General features: G+C 45.0%; 3 protein-coding genes and 2 non-coding genes across 6 annotated transcripts in view; all 5 read left to right on the forward strand.

Annotated features, from left to right (window-relative positions):
- Window positions 1-64: 64 nt before the first annotated feature.
- LOC140334481 (uncharacterized) lies at window positions 65-1182 on the forward strand (the record flags this gene model as incomplete). The annotated part of the gene is given in 2 exon segments (XM_072416758.1): window positions 65-211; window positions 377-1182. Coding segments are annotated over 2 exon segments (261 nt in total), but the record flags the coding sequence as incomplete, so codon positions are not given.
- A 1385-nt stretch (window positions 1183-2567) lies between these two features.
- TRNAK-UUU (transfer RNA lysine (anticodon UUU)) lies at window positions 2568-2640 on the forward strand. Its single transcript has one exon. It is a non-coding gene; the product is annotated as a tRNA-Lys (tRNA).
- Window positions 2641-3339: 699 nt separating this feature from the next.
- On the forward strand, window positions 3340-17670 carry ALDOA (aldolase, fructose-bisphosphate A). Its single transcript, XM_072417226.1, has 9 exons — window positions 3340-3482; window positions 11798-11920; window positions 13667-13878; window positions 13956-14010; window positions 14822-14982; window positions 15897-15980; window positions 16305-16479; window positions 16565-16764; window positions 17221-17670. Exons 2-9 carry the CDS (start codon window positions 11809-11811, stop codon window positions 17314-17316), a joined length of 1095 nt encoding a protein of 364 aa, XP_072273327.1. The 5' UTR covers window positions 3340-3482; window positions 11798-11808; the 3' UTR covers window positions 17317-17670.
- On the forward strand, window positions 8846-8917 carry TRNAG-UCC (transfer RNA glycine (anticodon UCC)). The gene has a single exon. It is a non-coding gene; the product is annotated as a tRNA-Gly (tRNA).
- Window positions 17671-20187: 2517 nt separating the features above from the next.
- The window catches only part of PPP4C (protein phosphatase 4 catalytic subunit), a 17570-nt gene continuing 16400 nt past the window's right edge, over window positions 20188-21357 (forward strand). Inside the window, exon 1 of one of the 2 annotated variants that reach the window (XM_072417228.1) lies at window positions 20188-20347. The gene's annotated coding sequence lies outside the window, so the exon portion shown is untranslated. The remainder of the gene's footprint in view (window positions 20348-21357) is intronic. The other variant, XM_072417227.1, reaches the window with a different exon arrangement.

A 21357-nucleotide genomic window follows, 5' to 3' on the forward strand; every position in this document is an offset into this window, starting at 1 on the left:
TCTCATTTTTTCCCTTTCTTTAGATTTGTGCTGTTTGTATATTTTCTTGTTTCTTATTTTTCAGGCTCAGGGCTGCTGCCCCTGTTGTATGGGGTGGCAGAAAGTGGGCGATTGGGGGTTTTGTGACGCCTGCGAGAGCTGCGCCCAGGCCTGCGACTGCAAAGTCCCCACGGTCACCCAGTGCATGGACAACTGCTGTCCCTCCAAACCGGTGAGTGCAGAATGGTAACTAAAAACAAGCATGTAGCCAGTGAAACCTGAAAAATCTGCACATAATTACAATGACAGGTCATGTTGGGATTTGTAGTTCTACACACTGACCTATATCTTCCATCTATAAATATATAATCTATACCATATTATTCTTTCCTTCCAGACATGTACTAGCTGTCGTGACGTCTCTTGCTGCCCTTGTGGCTTTGCCTGCGTTTACCAGCCCCCCGACTGCACCATCATCAACTGCATCTGCTGCGAGATTAAACTGCGATGATGAGTAGAAGGACCACTGTCGCTCTTTAAGTGTCAAGGAATGCCAGCGCTGTCCTCACATATTATATTTCCTCTGTTACGCCTCCATCTGTCCCTTCTCCCAGGACCTTTGCAGCCTAACTGCTGATGACAGTGTTGCTGTTTTTATAAGTCCCTGCAGAGGGCAGCCTCGAGTCATGTCCTTTATAAATCTGTATGGTGACAACACATCAGACCTAAATCCTAAATCTTTGGGAACTTTATTCCTGATAGTAATTTAAAACCTGACATCTCCTTAGTAAGGCGATACAGAAAAGACATCTCAAGGCCAAACAGACTGATTGTGATGCCCCCTAACTGTGCAGAACGCACCTTCCTTCCCATTGCTGCACTTCATACAGCTGTATATGTATCTGGCTATTGGGAAATGTGACTCATCCCATGTGACCGTGTTGGTGCTTTGTGATTGGTTAAGTCCTGAGCTTACACAGGGCTCTCTTTGCCCCTGGCAGCTAAATGGAGCCCAGAAAGAATATAATGGGCAGCAGGGAATGCAGGGCACTGAACCCTCATTGTTACTTAGGGCAGACTTCATGCAAAGTATTTGTCGTTTTGTGTTACACTTTGTATTTTTATATTGTTGTGAGATTTGTGTAATTGTTGGTAAATATATTTTTCTATGTGGTTTTATATAAACATTTATTTTTCATTGTTGATCATTGATGTGTCATTCATGTATCAAGGTGGGAAAAGTTTGGGCCGGTCCAGGACAAGCAAACCCACAACAACATGTTCCACCCCACCTGTAGTGTTCTGTAGTTCACTGACAGGGCTGGGAACAATGCCACTGATAAAAGCGCAGCAGAAGTTATCAGCTCTGCAATTTTGGAAGGATCAACAGGTATTCCTTATTCCCAAATAACATTTATTTAGCAGATATTGTTATTATTATTATTTATAATAAACAGGATATATATAGCGCCAACAAATTACACAGCGTTGTACATTAAATAGGGGTTGCATGACAGACAGATACAGACAGGAGGAGACCCTGCCCCAAAGAGCTTATCACAAAACGCTTTCAGTATTATATTTACAAGAGTGGAATAGAGGGAATAAGAGAAGTTCAAACACTTCAAAGTGCAACCCTGGACTATTATTAAAATGGCTCTGCATGCATTGTTAGACAGTCAGAATGAAATCTGGCTTGTAATACTCACCTTCAACCTGAAGCACTCCCTCGTAGTCATTCTTCTTCACCACTAGATGTCCTCAGTCTACCAAGTAGAATGATGCATGGCATTACTCAGCCCAGAATACAGAGGGATATACTTTAGTACCAGGGCGTCATAGCTCTGCCCATTGGGGGGCTTCTCTATGNCATCCTTCATTTACAGTGTGCTGTTTCAGGGAAGGGCACCAAACTGAGGGCTTCCCAGCAAAGGGGCAAAAGGAAAGAGAAGCCTGAAGACTCCCCACTGGCAGGTGGGGGGATAGCATGGATGGAACCCGGACCTGGTGAACGTATCCCCATATAAAAAGGTAACTTCAATAGTTCATACAGAGAGTACATCAAACAACACGTTTCAGGGGCCACTACATTCCTTCTTCAGGGCTTGTATCAAAAGCTTTAGAGATGCAGTAAGCAAAACTACCAATCCCCCCCCCCCACTCTGTGACAGACTCCCAATACCAGATCCTCAGTACAGACACCTTGGTGACAATCCTTATGGACCCTTCAGTATAGACCCCCTGTGCAGACCTCCGTCATAGCTTCCCAATACCAGATCCTCAGTACAGACGCCTTGGTGACAATCCTTATGGACCCTTCAGTATAGACCCCCTGTGCAGACCTCCGTCATAGCTTCTTCAGTAATAAACCCATCAGTAACAGACCCCATTGCAGACCTCAGTGACACATGTAGTTTAATTCACTAATTTAACACAATTGCAAATGCAAAACATTGAAATCCATAACAAATATATAAAATGTGTTTTCATTTACATATTGAAATACAAGGTACATGTTAACTACCGTAGCTTTTGCAGACTGAATGTTGTCGAATTATCAATGCATGCATTGACTAACTCTTCATGGAGCCCGGATAGCTCAGTCGGTAGAGCATCAGACTTTTAATCTGAGGGTCCAGGGTTCAAGTCCCTGTTCGGGCGGCTCCAAAATCTTTTTCATTAATTTCATAATAAAATAAAATTCAGTACACATTGACCTGTAAACATTTACTAAAGCATTATGCAACATTTGTATTCAATTATTTTTTTATAACTTAAATTTACAGCGGATTTGCTTTATTACTGGACTCTGCTCCTTCCTCTATAACTCTCCTCTCCTGAAATACTCTGCACTGCTGGGGGACTCTTTCCTGTGTATCTCTGTGCATTTAATGTGATAATCACATTACTTGGTATTATTATGTAATGTAATTGTTTCTTTAGTTTATTAATATATTTATATGTAAAATCAGCTACATTTATTTCTTACATGTGCAGGCTCTGATTCCTTCTCAGCATTATTTGTTCTTGGCCCTTCCAGTCTGCTAATACCATACACAGTACATTTTGTACATTTTGAGTAATTAGTTGTTTAGCTGGGCTGTTGACTGCACTGCCTAATACACAGAATAACCCATAACTGTAAGTAATACATTGATATGAAATGTGAGTGAGCTGCTGAAACATTTTTGGGTGAATGTTGCAATAATAATAACTGAAGTGTTTTCCATCAGAGCCCCCCAAGGCTGCAGATTCCATTCTGTCCCTTCACCTTGAAGAATATGTCACAGTGTCCTGTGAATGTCACTCTCTATCCGGTTACACATACCGAGGACAGGGATGCTATATTTACCCGGGCGTGAAAAGGTCAGGGGTTGTCCCTGAAGGTCAGCACCACACTGTATATGCCACGGCAGCTGCCTTTATAAGCCACCCAGCGCAGACAGCACGTTCACTCAGAGCTGAGTCATCGACGTACCTACCTGCTTCCGCCGAGCACCCAGGTAAGAGGGCACTCAGAGAAATGGGGGGGCATTTTATATTTTGGGGTGCTTGTGTTACCCTCTAATAGAACTGCACTGGGGCTCAGGGTGAAAGGAATTTTAATTTCAGTGCCATTGAATGAACCCAAAAAGGCATAAGATGAAACGATCTTTCATGATTGTTTCCAGTGACAGATGAATAAATGAGAGCTGTTCATGTTGGTCTGATCTATAGAAAGGGGAGGGGGGAGGATGAGTGAATGGCACCCTGCTGTGCTCCCCTCCATAGGAATGATCAGCAGTTGTCCCGATCAGTCGTTCATCAATCCGCCACAACATTGACAGATTTCCACCGAAGATGAGCATGGTTGTTCTTCTTCTTGTAATGAATAATAATTAAGCGGTAAAATAATATGCAGTGCTGTGCATTGGATAACATTATAATATATAGTAATAAATTATATTACATGACATTATATTATATTACATGATATTATATTATATTACATGACATTATATTATATTACATGATATTAGATTATATTACATGATATTAGATTTGAACGATCCAACATAAAACATTCTGCTTTTCTATAAAAAAAAGTTAATACATTCTATCTATATAAATATCATGGTAGCGGAGTTGGGGGATGATGGGGAAAAGGGGGGTGATGTAAATTTACTACATGGAGACCACATCGGAAAAGGGACCATAGGACTGGCACCAGTCCATGCCATAATTAGATCCGGGTATGGCCATGGTGTAATTGGGGTTTTTGGCTGTGAGAATGTGTACAGATCAGCCTGGGCACATGGAATGTAAGGAGGTGCAGTGCTGCCCAGTGCATGGCATAGCCAATTTATTACATCTTACAAAGTGAAATCTCATGTATAGTTGGCTTCAGCACTAATATGGTTCAATCCAATCCTCATAATTCCCAGCTCTGCTCCTGTCCACTCAGGAGATTTGGGTATTGCCACCAACCTTTGCTTGTTTTAGCTCCTTTCTTTTTTTTCTCTGTATCATAAAGTTAATGGAGGGAAGCCATGATAATGGGCAAAGCAGGTGTGCAGACCTTGGAACTCAGCATAGAGATGGTAGTAGACCCTCATATTGGGCACAGTGGGTGTAGGGACCATGGAAATCACACAGGGATAGTAGGAGACCTCCCTATTGGGCACAGTGGGTGTAGAAACCCAGGAACTCAGCATAGGGATGGTGAGATAGCCTCGAACTGGGCACAGTGGGTGTACAGACTTGGGAACTCAGCATAGAGATGCTAGGAGACCCTCATATTGGGCACAGTGGGTATAGGAACCTTGGAAATCACACAGGGATGGTAGGAGACTTAATACTGGGCACAGCGGGTGTAGAGACCTAGGAACTTAGCATAGAGGTGGTGGGATACCCTCATATTGGGCACAGTGGGAGTACAGACCTGGGAACTCAGCATAGAGATGGTGGAATACCCTCATATTGGGCACAGGGGGTGTACATACATGGGAACATAGCATAGAGATGGTGGAATACCCTCATATTGGGCACATTGGGTGTAGGAACCTTGGAAATCACACAGGGATGGTAGGAGACCTCCGTATTGGGCATGGTGGGTGTAGAGACCCAGGAACTCAGCATAGGGATGGTGAGATAGCCTCATATTGGGCACAGTGGGTGTACAGACTTGGGAACTCAGCATAGAGATGGTGGAATACTCTCATATTAGGTATAGTGGGTGTAGGGATCTTGGAAATCACACAGGGATGGTAGGAGACCTTTGTATTGGGCACAGTAGGTGGGAATTCAGCAGTTAGAATTTGGGGCCACTCAGAAGGTCTGAAGGACACCCGGAAACCAAAAGAATGTAACCTATGGGGCACCCAGCAGCACAAGATGAATGCTAGGATGAGATTAAGATATTCATGGGTTTTTGGGTCATTCTAACTGTCACATTCTCCTGTTTCCAAAATATTTTCTAATCCTACCAGTGGGACTCTGCAGCTCCCATAGGGTTAATATAATAGTGCCAAGTCAGCTGATTCCAGGGAGTCAGCACATTAAACATTTACCCCCCCATTGTTCACCCTTCATGTGTTTGCATTGCCCAATTATATCGGGTGAGTGGACGGGAAAGTCAGGCGATGGGCCAGACACCTGGGCTGGGTGCTATGCAAACTACACTTTCTGGGTCACACCCCAACACTCCCTGGTGCCTGATCCAGGGTTATATAATATAGATGTTATCAATTTTGTTGGATTTTATTGCCATGATTTGAAATCCCAACACCAACTTTTTTAAAGCAGGTTGGACCCCTAACCATGTCAGGGTAACTGTTATGTGTTCCCATAGGGAGGGGGGTCTTTTCTTTATCTGTCTGGCCTAATGAGACACAACAGGGTATATTAATAATTCAGTTTAGAAGTCACAGTAATTTTTTGGTGATCCAACCTGTTTTTAGTGGGTCCAAGGGCCCCCTAATTGGGGTCAATATAGAACTGGCTACCAGTTCGGCCACACCCAATCAAAAAAACCTCCTACACCAGGACGCTACCACCTCATCACGTTGATGTTCTCCAACGTCTTCCAATAACCCAAGGAAGGTGGTAGGACCCCACATTGGCACTAGATAGGTACCTACAAAAAGTTGTTACACTTAATTGGAATCCCCACTTACACCAAGGACCAACACTCTACCAGCTCTATTCTCTATTAGGTTCATGTTCTTGGGCATCTTCCAAGAACCCACTTAGGTGGTAGGACCCCATAACCACACTAGATATGCGCCTACAACATATTGTTACACTTGATTGGTATATCTACTTATACCAAGGACTCTTCCACATCCTTTATTTATCAAGTTGATGATCTTGGACATCTTCTATAAACCCAAAGGTGGTGGTCAGACCAGACAGTGGCACGAAGTAATCTGGAATAGCCATCTACACCAAGTACCAGAACTCTTCCTTCTCATCGTTCTATCAATTCAATGTTCTTGGAACCCAAAGAAAGGCTTTAGACCCAACACAAGTGTTATACGGTACCTGGTCAGAAAAACCACCAGTTGATATTTATGGAAGTCTTCCAAGAACCCAAAGGGAGCATTAGGACCCCACAGTGACCAAAGATAGAAGCCTACAAAACAATGTCACACCCGATCAGACCAAGGGACCTCCACCACCTCATCTCTCTATCACATTAATGTTCTTAGGGTCTACAAAAACCCAAAGGAATCAGTAGGACCTTACAGTAGCCCTAGGTAGGTGCCTACCATTAATATTTAAAGGGTCACCCGGTGATGTAGGACCTCCTAGGGTTCCTCCAGAAGTGTGTAGGGGTTCCTTGAGCTGTGGCTGGTTGACCTCCTATTTGGTGATGCCCACTTGATCCAACACCGCAGAGCCACCGACACGACCTCATTAATCTTTTCTCCACCCACACCACTATCATTCTGACCACCATGTAAAAGGTGGGGTTTCCCAAGCACCTGACAAATATTTTAAGGGTTCGTCTGGGGAAAAAATGTAGACAAAGGCTGACGTCTGGTTCTTCACACTGTAAGTTGTGTAAGTTTTCTTTTCAAGTCTTCTGATGCCTGAAATAGCTGAGAATAGTCATTTCCTGTCTAAGTGCATAGACAATTCTCAGCTGACATTTCACATAGTAAAACATTTTTTATACTTTTAGGGTGTATTAGTCCCTTGTAATGCTGTATAATCACCTGGAGAATCTTCTTTAACCTATCAGAGGCTTGTGTAAAGAGGATGATGGTGACCACGTGTTATCAGATTTCAGTCTCGACCTGCGTAGCGTAGTCAGATCAGCGATAGATGATATCTGATTGGTTGCCATGGGTTATTGCACTTTAATATGATATTTTAGATTTTTTTCACCAAACTTGCTGTTCCTCCCCCACTTTTTTTTCCTGTGGGCTGGTGGCCAGGAAGGGGGGGGGGGGGGGGTATTCCTCACCCATCCTACGTGTGAGCGTACGTGAGACGAGTCACATAGACCGAGGCGCCTGCTTACCATAATGACATACGTCTGCTATAATCACCTGATGGACCACCAGGCCTTGGCTTAACCCCTCCACTGCCAGAAAGCATAGATACCCTCCAGCCCCAAAAACAGAATATTTTTTGGGCTGGCATAATGGACCGGTGACTCCTCAATCCTCCTCTTGTCTGTTATTCCCAAAATCCAGCCGATGGCAGCAGATTCCTCCCGCCGTTGTCTAATCCCACAACACAAGGCGCAGCCACCCGTCCACACACCGCTCATTGTCCCTTTCCAAATGCCCTGGGGGGGCATTTTACCCGTCATGGTGTGGCTGTAGTTAAACCCCCCCTACTAAATCTGAAGCTGACCTGTAGGTCATTGGCAGAGGTCATTTATTTTAGTCTAGCCTGGATAGAATAGAGAATGATCAAAACCCCTTCCTGTGCCCGAGACACAACAGGAAGCAAAAATAAAACTAATGCAGCCAGCACATCTATGGATCAATATTTTCTGTTCTGTATGTAAGTAGCATTTTGTTGCTGCCACAGGACCTCAGCAGTATTTCTTTCATGAGACTGGCACATGCCCCCGTATTGCACCGCCTGACCCCAGCTGTCAGCTGCCGCTCTTGGTAAAGGTCGCGGCTATTTCTGGCACTGCAGCTCTAGGCTCAGTTACCGTCACCCAACAGCTGCTTAAACGCCGGGCCCTTGGGATCAACACTGTACCCTGGTGACCTGTGGGTGAGGGTGGTGACTCCTATCTGTACTTTGCGCCCCCACCCTGCTGACCATCACCCAAATTTGTACTTCTGTGGCCTTATAGCGCCAACATCTGGCCATCCAACTACAGCCCATGAGGGCCAAATCATGCCAAGAGCAATGGGTACCAACCCATACTAATTAACCAATCAGATATCAGAGAGAAGATTTCCTATTGGCTCCTGGATTGGTTCTGGTTCTTTTGCCAAAATGTCTATCAATTCTTAAATGTTTTTAATAGATTAGACATTTAGATAAAACATCCCATCCAATCAAAATCTATTAACTGTAACATTTTTAATGTTTTTTTTTAAATATTATTAATTTATAATGGCACTTTGCTGCAGCACATTAAATTTAATTATTATCAATAATAATAACATTAATAATAAATTGGCCATTTTTTTAATACATTTATGGAAATGCAGCAATAAATCTAAATTGGCCCTGTGAGGTTGTATTCCAGGCAATGTGTACAGAAGGAGCAGTGAAACATAATCACTGTACAGCACTGTTATTCAGTAGTTAGAACAAAAAGCAGAATATTTGCATAAGATACATTGTATCAAATTGTTTCACATGTCTCTGTATACTTCTTAACTTCTGCAATCCAGAATGCTGTCACGAGGCGTTGGTGGTATAGTGGTGAGCATAGCTGCCTTCCAAGCAGTTGACCCGGGTTCGATTCCCGGCCAACGCAGGAATCTTTTACACCCTCACTAAATTTCTAATCATTTTTTATTTCTATTAGCACATGAATATATTGTCACCCAGGGCACTTTATTAAACTTTTATACACTTAATGTGCCTGCTCAGACGAAGTTTGGGGGATGGGATGATCTGTAGGAAATGTGATGCTCTGCAACCTAGGATGACTGTGCACAGGAAAGGAGAGGGGTGTGAGAGAGGCAGAGATGACTGTACATTGCATCAGAGGTGCTGCTGTGCCTGCTGTCACGTCTGATGGGGGGAGATGACTGCTTCCTGGGTACATGAGGCTGCTCTGCATGGATGTAACACATGTGCATCATCATACATACATGTTGAAAGATTGGGCAGCAGCAATAGTAATATATAATCAAAAAATTTGTATAATATGTAGTGAATATTGTATTCTTCATGTTGCAGGGATGTTATAAAATGATAATAAATACTGTATATTATATATGAAATAATGGATCCTTTATGAAACAATGTGATAAATATAGGAGGTGCAGAGGGGGTGATGGGGGTGTCTGATGGTCTCCTATAACCCTGGGTGACCTTGAGCTGCAATGATCTCCCCTGGTTGTGAGTGGTCCCTTTAATTGTCCGCCCCGCCCCCCGCCCTTCTTCATGACGCTGGGAATTGGTGTATGAGGATCAGTTCTGAGAAGATCGGGGAGGAGGTGAGAGCTCCGGGTGTGTGGCCCCGGGGGGTGGATGGGGTACCAGAGCCTGGGATCAGGGGGGATGATGAATGGGCATCATACACTGCAACCACAAGGGGAACCCCAGGCATGGAGGGCAGTGACGTCACTGGAGGATGGAGGGGACTCCACACTGCTGGGGCAACACTGGGAGAGGGGCTGAAGGAGGGGGAGACTGGGGTAAGTAGATAGAAAAAAAGGATTTTTGGATTGTCAATTTTGTGATACAAACATCCAAAGATTTTTAGGAGTAGGGAGGTAGGTGAGGATAGAGAGAGGGATGGGGAGGTAGGTAAGGATGGGGAAAGAGATAGAGAGGTGGGTGAGTTTGGGGTAGGAATGTAGGTGAGCATGGGGTAAGGGGTAGGGAGTAGGTGATGAAGGAGGAAGGGGTTGGAAGGTACCTGATGATACAGAGAGGGGTTGGGAAGTGGGTGAGGATGGAAAGGGATGGGGAGGTAGGTGAGCATGGGGTTAGGGGTAAGGAGGTAGGTGAGTATGGGGTAAGAGGTAGGGAAGTAGGTCAGTATGGGGTAAAGGGTAGGGAGGTAGGTGAGTATAGGGTAAGGGGTGGGGAGTTAGATGAGCATGGGGTAAAAAGTAAGGTGAGCATGGGGTAAGGGGTAGGGAGGTAGGTGAGCATGGGGTAGGGAGGTAGGTGAGTTTGGGGTAAGGGATAGGGAGTAGGTGGTGCACGAGGAAGGGGTAGGGAGGTAGGTGACCACGGGGTAAGGGGTAGGGAGGTAGGTGACCATGGGGTAGGGAGACAGGTGAATTTGGGTTAAGGGGTAGGGAGTAGGTGATAAAGGAGGAAGAAGTTGGGAGGTAGGTGAGGTGAAGAAAATGATGGGGAGCTAGATGGGAGTGGATTTGGGTGAGGATGGGGAGAGGGATGAGAAGGTAGGGGTAGGAGGGTAGGTGAGGATGGAGAGAGGTGTAGGGAGTTGGATGAAGATGGTGAAATTAGTATGGAGGTCAGTGAGGATGGATAGAGGGGTAGGGAGGTAGGGGAAGATAGCGAGGGGGAGGTAAGGATGGAGAGGGGGGTAAGTGGCGGTAGATAGGTGGGTGGGGATAGAAAGGGGGTAGTAAGGTAGGTAATCTTGAGATGTAGGTGGTGATGGCAATGGAGAATACAGAAGATATATGATTTGTGAGGTTGGTGGGTCGGGCACAGCTCATTGATGACCTCTGGGATGGATGGAGAGAGGAAGGTCATTGCTTATTGATGAGGTCGTGGGAGGCAGAGGATCGGGATGAGGGGTTGTTGAACTGATGCAGAGAAAAGTAGGGACCACAAGCAGGACTAATGATGGGGATGAGGAGGATTTGCAAATATCTGATGATGGAATATTTGTAATGGTGGATATCATTGACCTGACTATGGGCTCTGTAAAGCGCCATGAAATATGTCAGCACTATATCAATACATGTATGTGACAGCAAAGGAGTTGCCTAACCCTGGCATTTTAGGGGTTAATAACATGCCATCTGGTACAGACAGGAAGTGGTGCGGTGCATGCCTCGAGGCAGGAAGGGGTTAATAGACCTGCACCTTCCTCAGTGACTGTACCCTGAGGCTGATGTTGCTGTCTCGTTCTGCCAGGATGGGAAGGGGTTGAAAATGCCATGCAGTCAGCCAGCCTCTGCCACCTTGAGGCCCTGTGATGCACGCCCAGCCTCCGTCCTCGCCAGGCCTCAGGGTTTTCTGCAACTTCCTTTTTGCCTCATCATTTCCGTGAAGTTAATAAGGAAACTTGATGAACAATATCTGTAACCCTTCACGTGCCAGAGCCACAGACGGTGAAGTGCCCAATTTTTGGTGGAATTATAAGGCCGCGACATCCGTGTGTCCTCTAAGTCTCCTCTCGGAGGTTGTCCCCTCTGCTGACGGCCTGGCTTATTTTTAGAGCTGCATATTTTAAGTGGGACCTTGCGAACGGATGGAAATGTGGGACAGCATTTGCAGGCTTTTGTAGATAGCAGCAGTAATTGCCTCGGTTAGGTTTTTATATTGGTCAGGAAGGGGTTAATCTTGCACAGTGCAGGCCAGGTATAGGTGTGTCGCCTGCTGATACATGCCCGCCCTGCCCTTACATTCCCAAGCTTTATATTGGCTTCTACCTAACGCTGACTTTTATCCTCTAATCCCTACTTCATTTTTATTTCAGAACGCAGCAAAATGCCTACCGAATACCCAGCCTTGACTACTGAGCAAAAGAAGGAGCTCCATGAGATCGCTCAGCGCATCGTAGCTCCCGGCAAGGGTATCCTGGCCGCTGATGAGTCCACAGGTAAGGTCTGCACGTAAATCTTCTGAAACAAAAGCAAAACTATTATCATTATTAATAATATTATTACTACTAAATGTTAATTTAATGTGTAGCTCTGTTCAGCCACTCTTGTGATGCTGTGCCAGGTAATATGCCACTTTCTCTGATAAAGCCCAACTCTAGGCAAAACCTTTTATTTTGTTTAGCATGGTGCAGGGAAGGGTTAGAGCCTCAATTTTTGTTGCTATTCGTGTCCCCATTGGGAACATTACCCCTCTTTTTTACTGGTGACACCAATAAAGATGGAACGCATACAAAAATAAAGGGTTGCCCCAAAACAAGGGTGAAAGGAAATCTCCTATTGTGTGCTACTTTCCCCACCTCTTAGATTGTAAGTTCTTTGGGGCAGCGTCCTCTCCTTGTCTTGTGTCAACGTCTGTCATTTGCAACCCCTATCTAATGTACAGCGCTGCGTAATATGTTGACGCTATACTGTAGCGTCAATAATAATAATAATAATATTAAAATCCTCCAGCAGGGACATCAGTTCCATAGACAACTCAGGCCCATAAAAACCCTCCATTTTAGTGGACTGTCTTTAAATTAAATATTACTCCATACCTTATTTTTAGGATGGCTTTTAAATGTCTTTAGCACAATACCAACCCCATATGATTACCAGTTTATTATAATCTCCGATTTGTCCCTTGGAGGTGGGAGTAGGTAGGCCTCATTGTCTCAAGTAGCCGTCACTAAGGCAACCATCAACAAACGGCGGCCATGTTCCAGCCCTAAATGCATTCTTATGTGTTTTCTCCCGTTTTTCCACTCCTGTTTCTCCATGCAAGCCAAGCAGACTCAGATATGGCTTGTAGTGGAGAAAAAGAAAACTTTATTTTTTAGGGGGAGGGGATAGAAATTCATTTAAAACTGTTAATTCCTATTTTCCTTACTCCAGCCAATATATTGTAAATTTGAATTAGGTGAGGGGAGAGGAGGGAATGTATGCGCATTGTTGTGTGTTTGGGTGCCATTAGGAATATTTGTAATGCAACGCACCAAACCATGCAAAAAATGCATGTATTGCACAATGCACTGTTGTAAACATGCCCCTAATAATCCGCCATATTGTCACTGGGACAGGAAGTGATAGAAAAGTAACTGAGCTTTAAGTGGGGACACTTGTTACAAGGATTTTCTCTTCTTTTCTGGACAATTACACCTACTTCCTGTTAAGAGAGTCTAGCACTCCTCGGTGAATCCAATATACGATGGTGTTACCTGGAGCTGTGCTTGGCACTTGATTTGGTATTTGGAGCCTCTGCTAAGCAACATGCGATCGGTTTATTATTGCAAGCATATAACCGTTTAATATTGCAAGTAAGATTAGAACACAATAGGGAGCAGCAACTTCTAGCTGGTGTGATGCAATCCTCAGTAATGGAGAATACAATTGACTGATTGAGATTCTTTTGCAATAGTGCAGGAAATAAAAGAAAAATTACCTAATAGATTTCTGATGAGAATGGGGGAACAGATCTGGCTAAAATGTAACATTGTATAAATAACAATTCAACAGAAATATTACATTTGTATACAAACACAGCCCCCCCCCCCCCCCCCCGCCCAAGGGGAGATCCTCAAGATTTTTGGCCAAAACTACATGCACCAAATATCATGAGAATGCACCTCTTGCAATGGGCAGAAAATGAGAAAATTAATTATTTCTGGAATCCATATTGATGACCTTTGTCGTTTGTCCTGTAGGCAGTATTGCCAAGCGCCTGGAGTCCATTGGTGTAGAGAACACAGAGGAGAACCGCCGTTTCTACCGTCAGCTGCTCTTCTGCACCGACGACAGAGTGAACCCTTGCATTGGTGGCGTCATCACCTTCCACGAGACTCTCTACCACAAGACAGACAATGGCACCCCATTCACCAAGGTCATCAAAGACAAGGGTGCAGTTGTAGGAATCAAGGTGAGCTAAGTGGATTGTGGGTTGGCTAGCAATGGTATTGTTTGGGTAGCAATCATTATATGATTTTCTTTACCTAGGTCGACAAAGGTGTTGTCCTTCTGGCTGGAACCAACGGAGAGACCACAACACAGGGTAAGGGAGATGCAGATATAGGCCAGACGTATAAAATTAGAATTTAACACCCATTATATGTAGCAATGAGAGCTATACTGCCGATATAGTAAATCACAACTTGTGTTGTATCTTAGCCTGGGTACACATATGCAATTATTGTTGTTGGAAAGGATCTTTCCCTTTTTGCCCAATGCGTGAACAAGCTCTGTACATACAGCACCATTCTGCTTTATTAGGAGTATGACGGCAACTTGCTGGCCTCTCTCCCCTTCATTTTCACTATGATCGTTCCTTGGAACGGTCATCGGAATGATGGACGACAAGCGCTGTACACATGCTAGATTCATGTCCGATATTGGCCCTGAAGGGATTATCTGACGAGAATCATCTGATGTGTGTACGTAGCTTTAGTAAGTGGAGTCTATTGTTCTTCTCCAGCCCATAATGCCTACTCAGCCCACTAATGGCTGTACACACTTTGTATTGGAGACGGGTTAATCTTTATTGTTTGGTACCTTTGGGAAGATTGGCCCAGTTCTCATAATAGGGAGAGACTCATAGCCAATCGCTCTTTTGCAGTTCTAAATTACAGTAAACCAATGTGGTTTTGTATTGTTGAGGAACCAATTAAAAAACAGCCGAATTATTATTCTGTGATCGGCTACTTTGGATCCCTATACATTAGAGACCATTTTTCCTAAATATAACCGTTAAACAAGAAGGTAGACTGTTGGGTGACACCTAAATCTTATCCTAGAACTGGTGTTTGCTGGTGATGTATGGTAATGTTGCTTAATAAACCTGTGCCTCCCCATCCCCCCCCCCATAGGTCTGGATGGCCTGTCTGAGCGTTGTGCCCAGTACAAGAAGGACGGAGCTGACTTTGCCAAGTGGCGTTGTGTGCTGAAGATCTCTGAACACACCCCCTCTCGTCTCGCCATAATTGAGAATGCCAACGTGCTCGCTCGCTATGCCAGCATTTGCCAACAGGTAACAATACGTTTTACCCCTACTTGTGCTTTCCTTTCCTGGGCCCGTGCAGGGTAATGTAAGATTTATTGACACCCCCGGTCCCATACATCATGATTTCTAGCAACTAATACCCTCATCTGCCAGGCTTGGGGAAAGGAGGAGCTCTGTGTAAGCTCTAATCTGGTTTATTGAAGTTTACACAGGTTTATATCCCTGTGTGACAGCACTGGACCAATCCTAGGGGCACCAGCTTGGTCCCATGCTGTCTATGTCACATGCTCACAGGCCATATATCTCTAGAACTAAGATATCTGGGTGGTAGGATAGCATTCATTGGTACACCTGTCTGTTAAGTGGATACATATATTAAATATATATACATATATTAAATTCAGATGTGTAGCCTAATACCGTATGGTGGATGTTTCTATGTGCTTATCCTGTTGCTGTAGAACTACAAGCCTCAGCCTACACCAAAGTGAGCAGAAGGTGACCCATCCCTCTGTAATTTTACAAATGTAAGAGTTTCCCCACTCAGACGAACACCCTAACTATTGCACAATTCTGCTTTCTGTAAGAAGATTCATTGTGATGTGCAAGACATGAAGCTGATGCAGATCTGTTACAGAAATTCACTTTTACTCTGTGACCACATATGTGGAAATACTCCCCTTTCTGGAATTACAGCTTGGACAGGAAGTTGTGCACTGGGACATTTTACTTTAATGATGCATGTTTTGTTGAAGAAGGAAAAGCTGCTAAATCACCATGAAAGACAAATTTGCTCTCTGCTCCATAATTCCCTTACACTGGACACATGGAGCTATAGTTGTGCTAGCATGAACTACTTAAAACAATATACCCCCCTAACCCCTGCCCAAATTCTTTCATTTTGGTCTTGCTTCTAACCTGTGAAATTTTCTTCCTTGCAGAATGGTATTGTCCCAATTGTGGAGCCTGAAGTTCTCCCCGATGGTGACCACGATCTGAAGAGGTGCCAATATGTTACTGAGAAGGTAATTACTTTAGTTGCCCATAGCTGGGCACACACTGGGGGGGGGGGGATTACAAAGCGGCATTGATTCTGGGTCTGCAAAGTGCTATATCAGTCAAAGGCCCAGCACACTACTCTGTCTGTTGCTCCTGGCCTGCTCTGTGCCTTATTGTTGGCCATGGGGCAAAGTGGATAGTCAGGAGGGGTTCTTCTGTCACACTTTCTCCAATCTCTATTGGTTGAAGGTTTTCCTTAGACTGATGTGAGATATTCGGGGGTCAGATAGCACACCTCATCTCGGGGTGTTATTCTGAGCCCTGTCCTGATGTTGTATGTCTCCCGGCAGGTCCTGGCAGCTGTGTACAAGGCCCTCAGCGACCACCACGTCTACCTGGAGGGAACTCTCCTGAAACCCAACATGGTGACCCCTGGCCATGCCTGCACCAAGAAATATGCCCCTGAGGAAGTTGCCATTGCAACAGTCACTGCCCTGAGGCGCACCGTGCCACCTGCAGTCTCTGGTAAGTGTGGATATGAAACCTTCTTTGAAACGGATTGCGGAAGGGAGCCGTAATTTTGACATTCTGGTGTTTTAACCTTCTGCAGGCATTACCTTCCTGTCTGGAGGTCAGAGTGAGGAAGAGGCAACTATTCACCTGAACGCCATCAACAAGTGCCCCCTGCACAAGCCCTGGCCCCTGACCTTCTCTTTCGGCCGTGCCCTCCAGGCCTCCGCTCTTAAAGCCTGGGGTGGAAAGAAGGAAAACGTTAAGAACGCCCAGGAGGAATACACTAAGCGTGCACTGGTATGTATGCCTGGCTGCAGTGCTCTCAGTTACCACTAGATGGCATGCATCCCTTTCTCATATATTGAATTAAAGGCACACTATCTGGTGCTTATGTTATAACATATCCCAACCCCCATCATTAGTATTTTAAGACAACATAGGGTCCTCGGCAAATATGGGGGGTCCCAATTCCAAAGGATTCCAGCTTCCTGTTAGTTGGGTGTCTTTGTGGGAAAGCAGTGTCTTTTCTGCAGTTTCCATACTAGAACAAATCTAGAGCTCTCCAAACATATGCAGTCATGAGCTTTACCGATTGGAGGGCTCCGATGGTGGCACACAAGGGGCATGTCAGACATTTGCGGGGAGACTGCTGCTTCCACACAGATTCTTCTGTGCATCAGGGTTGTATTTCTGCTGCATCTTTGCTTTATTATTGAACCATTTACTGATTTCTGTGTTTCTTTTTTCCTTTAGGCCAACAGCCTGGCTTGCCAAGGAAAATACGTGCCCTCTGGCCAAGCTGGTGCTGCCGCCGGAGAGTCCCTCTTCGTTTCCAACCATGCCTATTAAATCTCCTCTCTTCCTTTTTTGTGGTGGTGCCACCGGAGGCTGCTTGCGTCTGTGTAGTGTGAGGCCCCCCTCTGGCGAGCAATAACTCCCTGCTAGACCCTACCTGCAGAGTGGTACACGGTTAGCCCCCCACCCTTGCTCCCCCATTTGCCCTGTCCGGAGAGATTGACCCCCATCGCCCTGCAGGGGCTTGCAGAGGGTGTGAATGGTGAGCGCAGGGGACCGGCTTGTCTGAGTGAATGCGTGCTGACATCTCTGTGCTGCGTCCATCTACTGTCCCTGTCCTCGGCTCTGAGTCACATGGTATTTATGTCACTGCTGGGTATATCTCAATAAAGCAGATAGATGAACCACGCCGCTGTGTGCTCTCCACGTTTTTGTGTGTGCAATTCACCTCTCATCACCTTTACACCATGATCTGTTCACATAGCAAAGCTTAGCGGCCTGTGCAGTGCATCACACAGCCTCAGGACAGAAGCCATGCATGCTGCAAGTTTATGAGAAACTTTTCACTGTGATCTCTTCTCACGTCACACCAGAACCAGAAATAAAACGGTGCATACAGAATAAGATCAAGAATTCTAAAAAAAGCTGGATGGTAAAGAGAACCTGTCATTGCAGGAATGTGCAGGCCACCATGTTCTTATATGCTAGATTAATGGAAGGTTGGTTGGCCAACAGACAGTAAAAGGTTAAAATGTCTCAATTTTTCCCCCATTGCTGTCTGTTCCTTTTTTTTTTAAGTGACAACTCCTCCATTATTTTGTCCTGTTGACACAGGGACAGAAAATGCATTGCCCAAAGCGGTCACAGAAAATGCAGGAACATTCACATAGGGGCAGTCTTAAAGGACAGATTGACTTTTAGTGACCACAACTTTTAAATGTTTCATTTTAGGGATGATTTAATAAGGGGAATCATTTTCTAAATGCTTCCCTATCTAATATAAACAATAATAGCCTGCAAGGGGTCATTAATAATCTCTAAATACATGACACCCTGCGTAGTAACTGATGTACTGCACTGCAATCTCCCGCTCTGACATTATCTATTGCAAGTTACATGTAAGCAATGAATCACTGATGAGTCAGGGGTTAAACTTCACTCATGATCATGTGACTCATGCCAACGTCAGAGCCGTGACTACATGGGAGATGATTCTCACCCGATATGAAAGGTCGGGGTTGTCTTGTGTACAGAGGTTGCCCGACGTTCTTCACAGACCAGCCCTGACCAACGATGAATGACTGCAATAAAAGAGAAGTGAGGGTTGCACAGCGGGGTGCCGCTCTCTCATTCCATAGAACAGAATGGCGCTGGGTATACAGCGTTTGTTTGTTCATCCCTTGCTCAAAAATCACTTCCAGTGACAACAATTAAACATGTATGCAACTTCGTCCAAGGAATCTATATGGGAAAACTGCAATGTAACCCATAGCAACCTGTATCAGCACCGCATACTGAGGCTTTGACTACCCCACAAAATGTCTGCTAACAGATACAACAACATAGGTTTTGTTTTCTGGTGATCCTGGCTCCAAAAAGTGAATGAGGGAGCTGTGATACCCCTGAAGAGATAATCAGAAACTCCAATGGTGGAAATGATTGCCATGTTTTGGAGCTGCATACGCAGCACCTTCAGTTTCATTATAAAGTGGCGATCAGAGTGCTAAGCAAAAAAGGATTTATATATATTTCCACCTATCCACATAGAGATGGCCATCATGACAGTGCTGATCAGATCTGATGGCCAATAATGTGCCGGTAAATAGTAAACAATGGGGATCTGGTCACCTGATCTCCACCATCTTGAACAGGCCGATCTTTAAATTTATTTTACTGTTATTTTACAAAAATAATGTCAGCTTTCCAGTGATCCATCAGGTGGACATTTTGTTGTGACAGGTACACGTTAGGGCAAGGTTCGCACCTTTGTGTGGGGTTTTCTTTGTGTTGTCATGGAGTTCTGGACCTTGCAATGCATCTTAATGGGAAAACCACCTGACATTTTTGCCGCCAAGCAGTGCAGGGTGTAGATAGGAGCAGCCATTGGGTGGACATATGTGGTAGTACGACATGGACACGGAGCTCAGGGGCCCGTATGGGCTATGGGCAGTATGTGAAGGGGCCCTAACATTGCATTCATCCACTACTGGTTTATTCATAATGTGGGCGTTGTATGGTGTAATGAACTTTGGCCCTGACAGTGTGAATGGGCTCCAAAGGGGGGTGCCCACCACAGGTTTGAGTTGGTACCTTATAACTATAACCTGCTGCCCTCACAAAATGGCTGCTGGTGACAGAGGGTTTGTGACAGGTACACTTGAATAGCGAACCAGTTAGATACCATTCAGTGATAAAACAATGGTACAAAAAAATATGGCCATTGGTTTTCATATTGGTCAATATTTATAAAATGTAAGACGAAAATGTGGGAGGTGTTCCGTAGTCTTGTATTAATTAGGTTGACAACACTGCTTTTCCATACGAAAATGAGCGTTGTCTTCCTACGACAAGAAGTCTGTTGTTATTGTCAAAAAAATTTAAAACTAACACAGCTGGTAATTGGAAGCCCTGAAGAAAAATGCAATTTTTTAATTTTTTTGTATGTTTTATTGTTTTTATTATATAAATAAACCAGCTAGTGACAGGTCCTCTTTAGCACACAGGAAAAAGAGGCGGGGCCAGTCCTCTCTCAGATTATATAATGCCCGGACTGTGAGATGGCGTCTGGTCACGTGTTCTATGCCCCTCCCTCCATTTCCTGTCTTAATTCTTTTTTTCTCTTCCCGCCGCGAGCTCGCGCACGACTGGTTGCCTGGCAGAGGTGAACGCGCGCCGCAGTAGAAGGGGGTGGAGTTTGGAGGAGGGGCACGTGTGTATTGACGTCATCATCTCGCGGTGCTTCTCTCTCGGTGTGTGAGGAGGAGGCGGGAGACACACCGGAGGCCGGAGGAGCAGAGGGGGGAAGAACATCCGCCCATACCCCACTATACACCGGATACAGGGCCCTCCTCGGGACACCGACAAGGTAATGCTGGATTCAGGGGTGGCTGGGGGTCAGCGGAATCCCGGGAATGTGGGACCCAGCGGAAGTCAGGGACCAGTCACTCGAATGGAGGCCGAGCACCCGATCAAAGGTTCCGACGTACCCCGGCCCCAGCTTCTATGATATAACTACAGGTGGAGAGGTGAATGTTGGGGGTTTGGCTCCTGTGAGGGAATGTTGGGAGGTGAATATTGGGGGTTTGGCTTACAAAGCTCAGTGAAAACATACAACAATGTGCTGTGCCAGGGGAGTGGGAATGCATTGTGGTGAATCCTTTGGGTGAATTTCAGTGGAGTTGTCCATATGATGGGACTTCAGCTCTATCGCAGGGAATTTTTCCTAATGTGGAACTAAACCAGTGTGACTTTCCTATGACCATGTCGCCATTTTTTTCCTTTTCTACCTAAATCTGATCTTTGGTCCTCCCGATTGGCTGCGCCCGTGCAGGAGTTCATTAACCCCCAGCATTCGCATGGAAAGCCGGGCTTCCCTGGCAACCAGTGGTAACGTCCCACATGCGCTGCTCCGCTTTATCATATCACCAGAAACCCGGAGCAATCATTCCGGTAATACGTATTCTAGAAAAGACATCGCCTGCCCCTTTCTGTAATCATCATCTGCCAGAATGTTAAAAATAAGACTTCACTTCCACTTTAATATGGACATCTCTGGATATTCTGTGCGGATCGCTTCCAAGCCTTTCCTGTAACACAATCTTGTCTGGGCTCATTTCTGCTGATCTGCACATTATCTGATTCATGCGAAACTTTCTGTAATGTCTGTGATTGTCTAACCCTGGGGAAGAACATTAATTCTATCCTCTACACACCCCGAATACCTTCCTGCAGGGAATATCCTGCGAGGAGATATATGGAGGGAGCTGCTGTCTGTCACTTCATTGGAATGGGGGAGAATATTTATCATATGAAGGATCTGATTGGTGCTTGTGAAGTGTTCCTGCAATGTATAATGATAAAAAAGAAACCATGTGA

This window comes from Pyxicephalus adspersus, chromosome 7, assembly GCF_032062135.1.
Source record: "Pyxicephalus adspersus chromosome 7, UCB_Pads_2.0, whole genome shotgun sequence".
Taxonomy (NCBI): domain Eukaryota; kingdom Metazoa; phylum Chordata; class Amphibia; order Anura; family Pyxicephalidae; genus Pyxicephalus; species Pyxicephalus adspersus.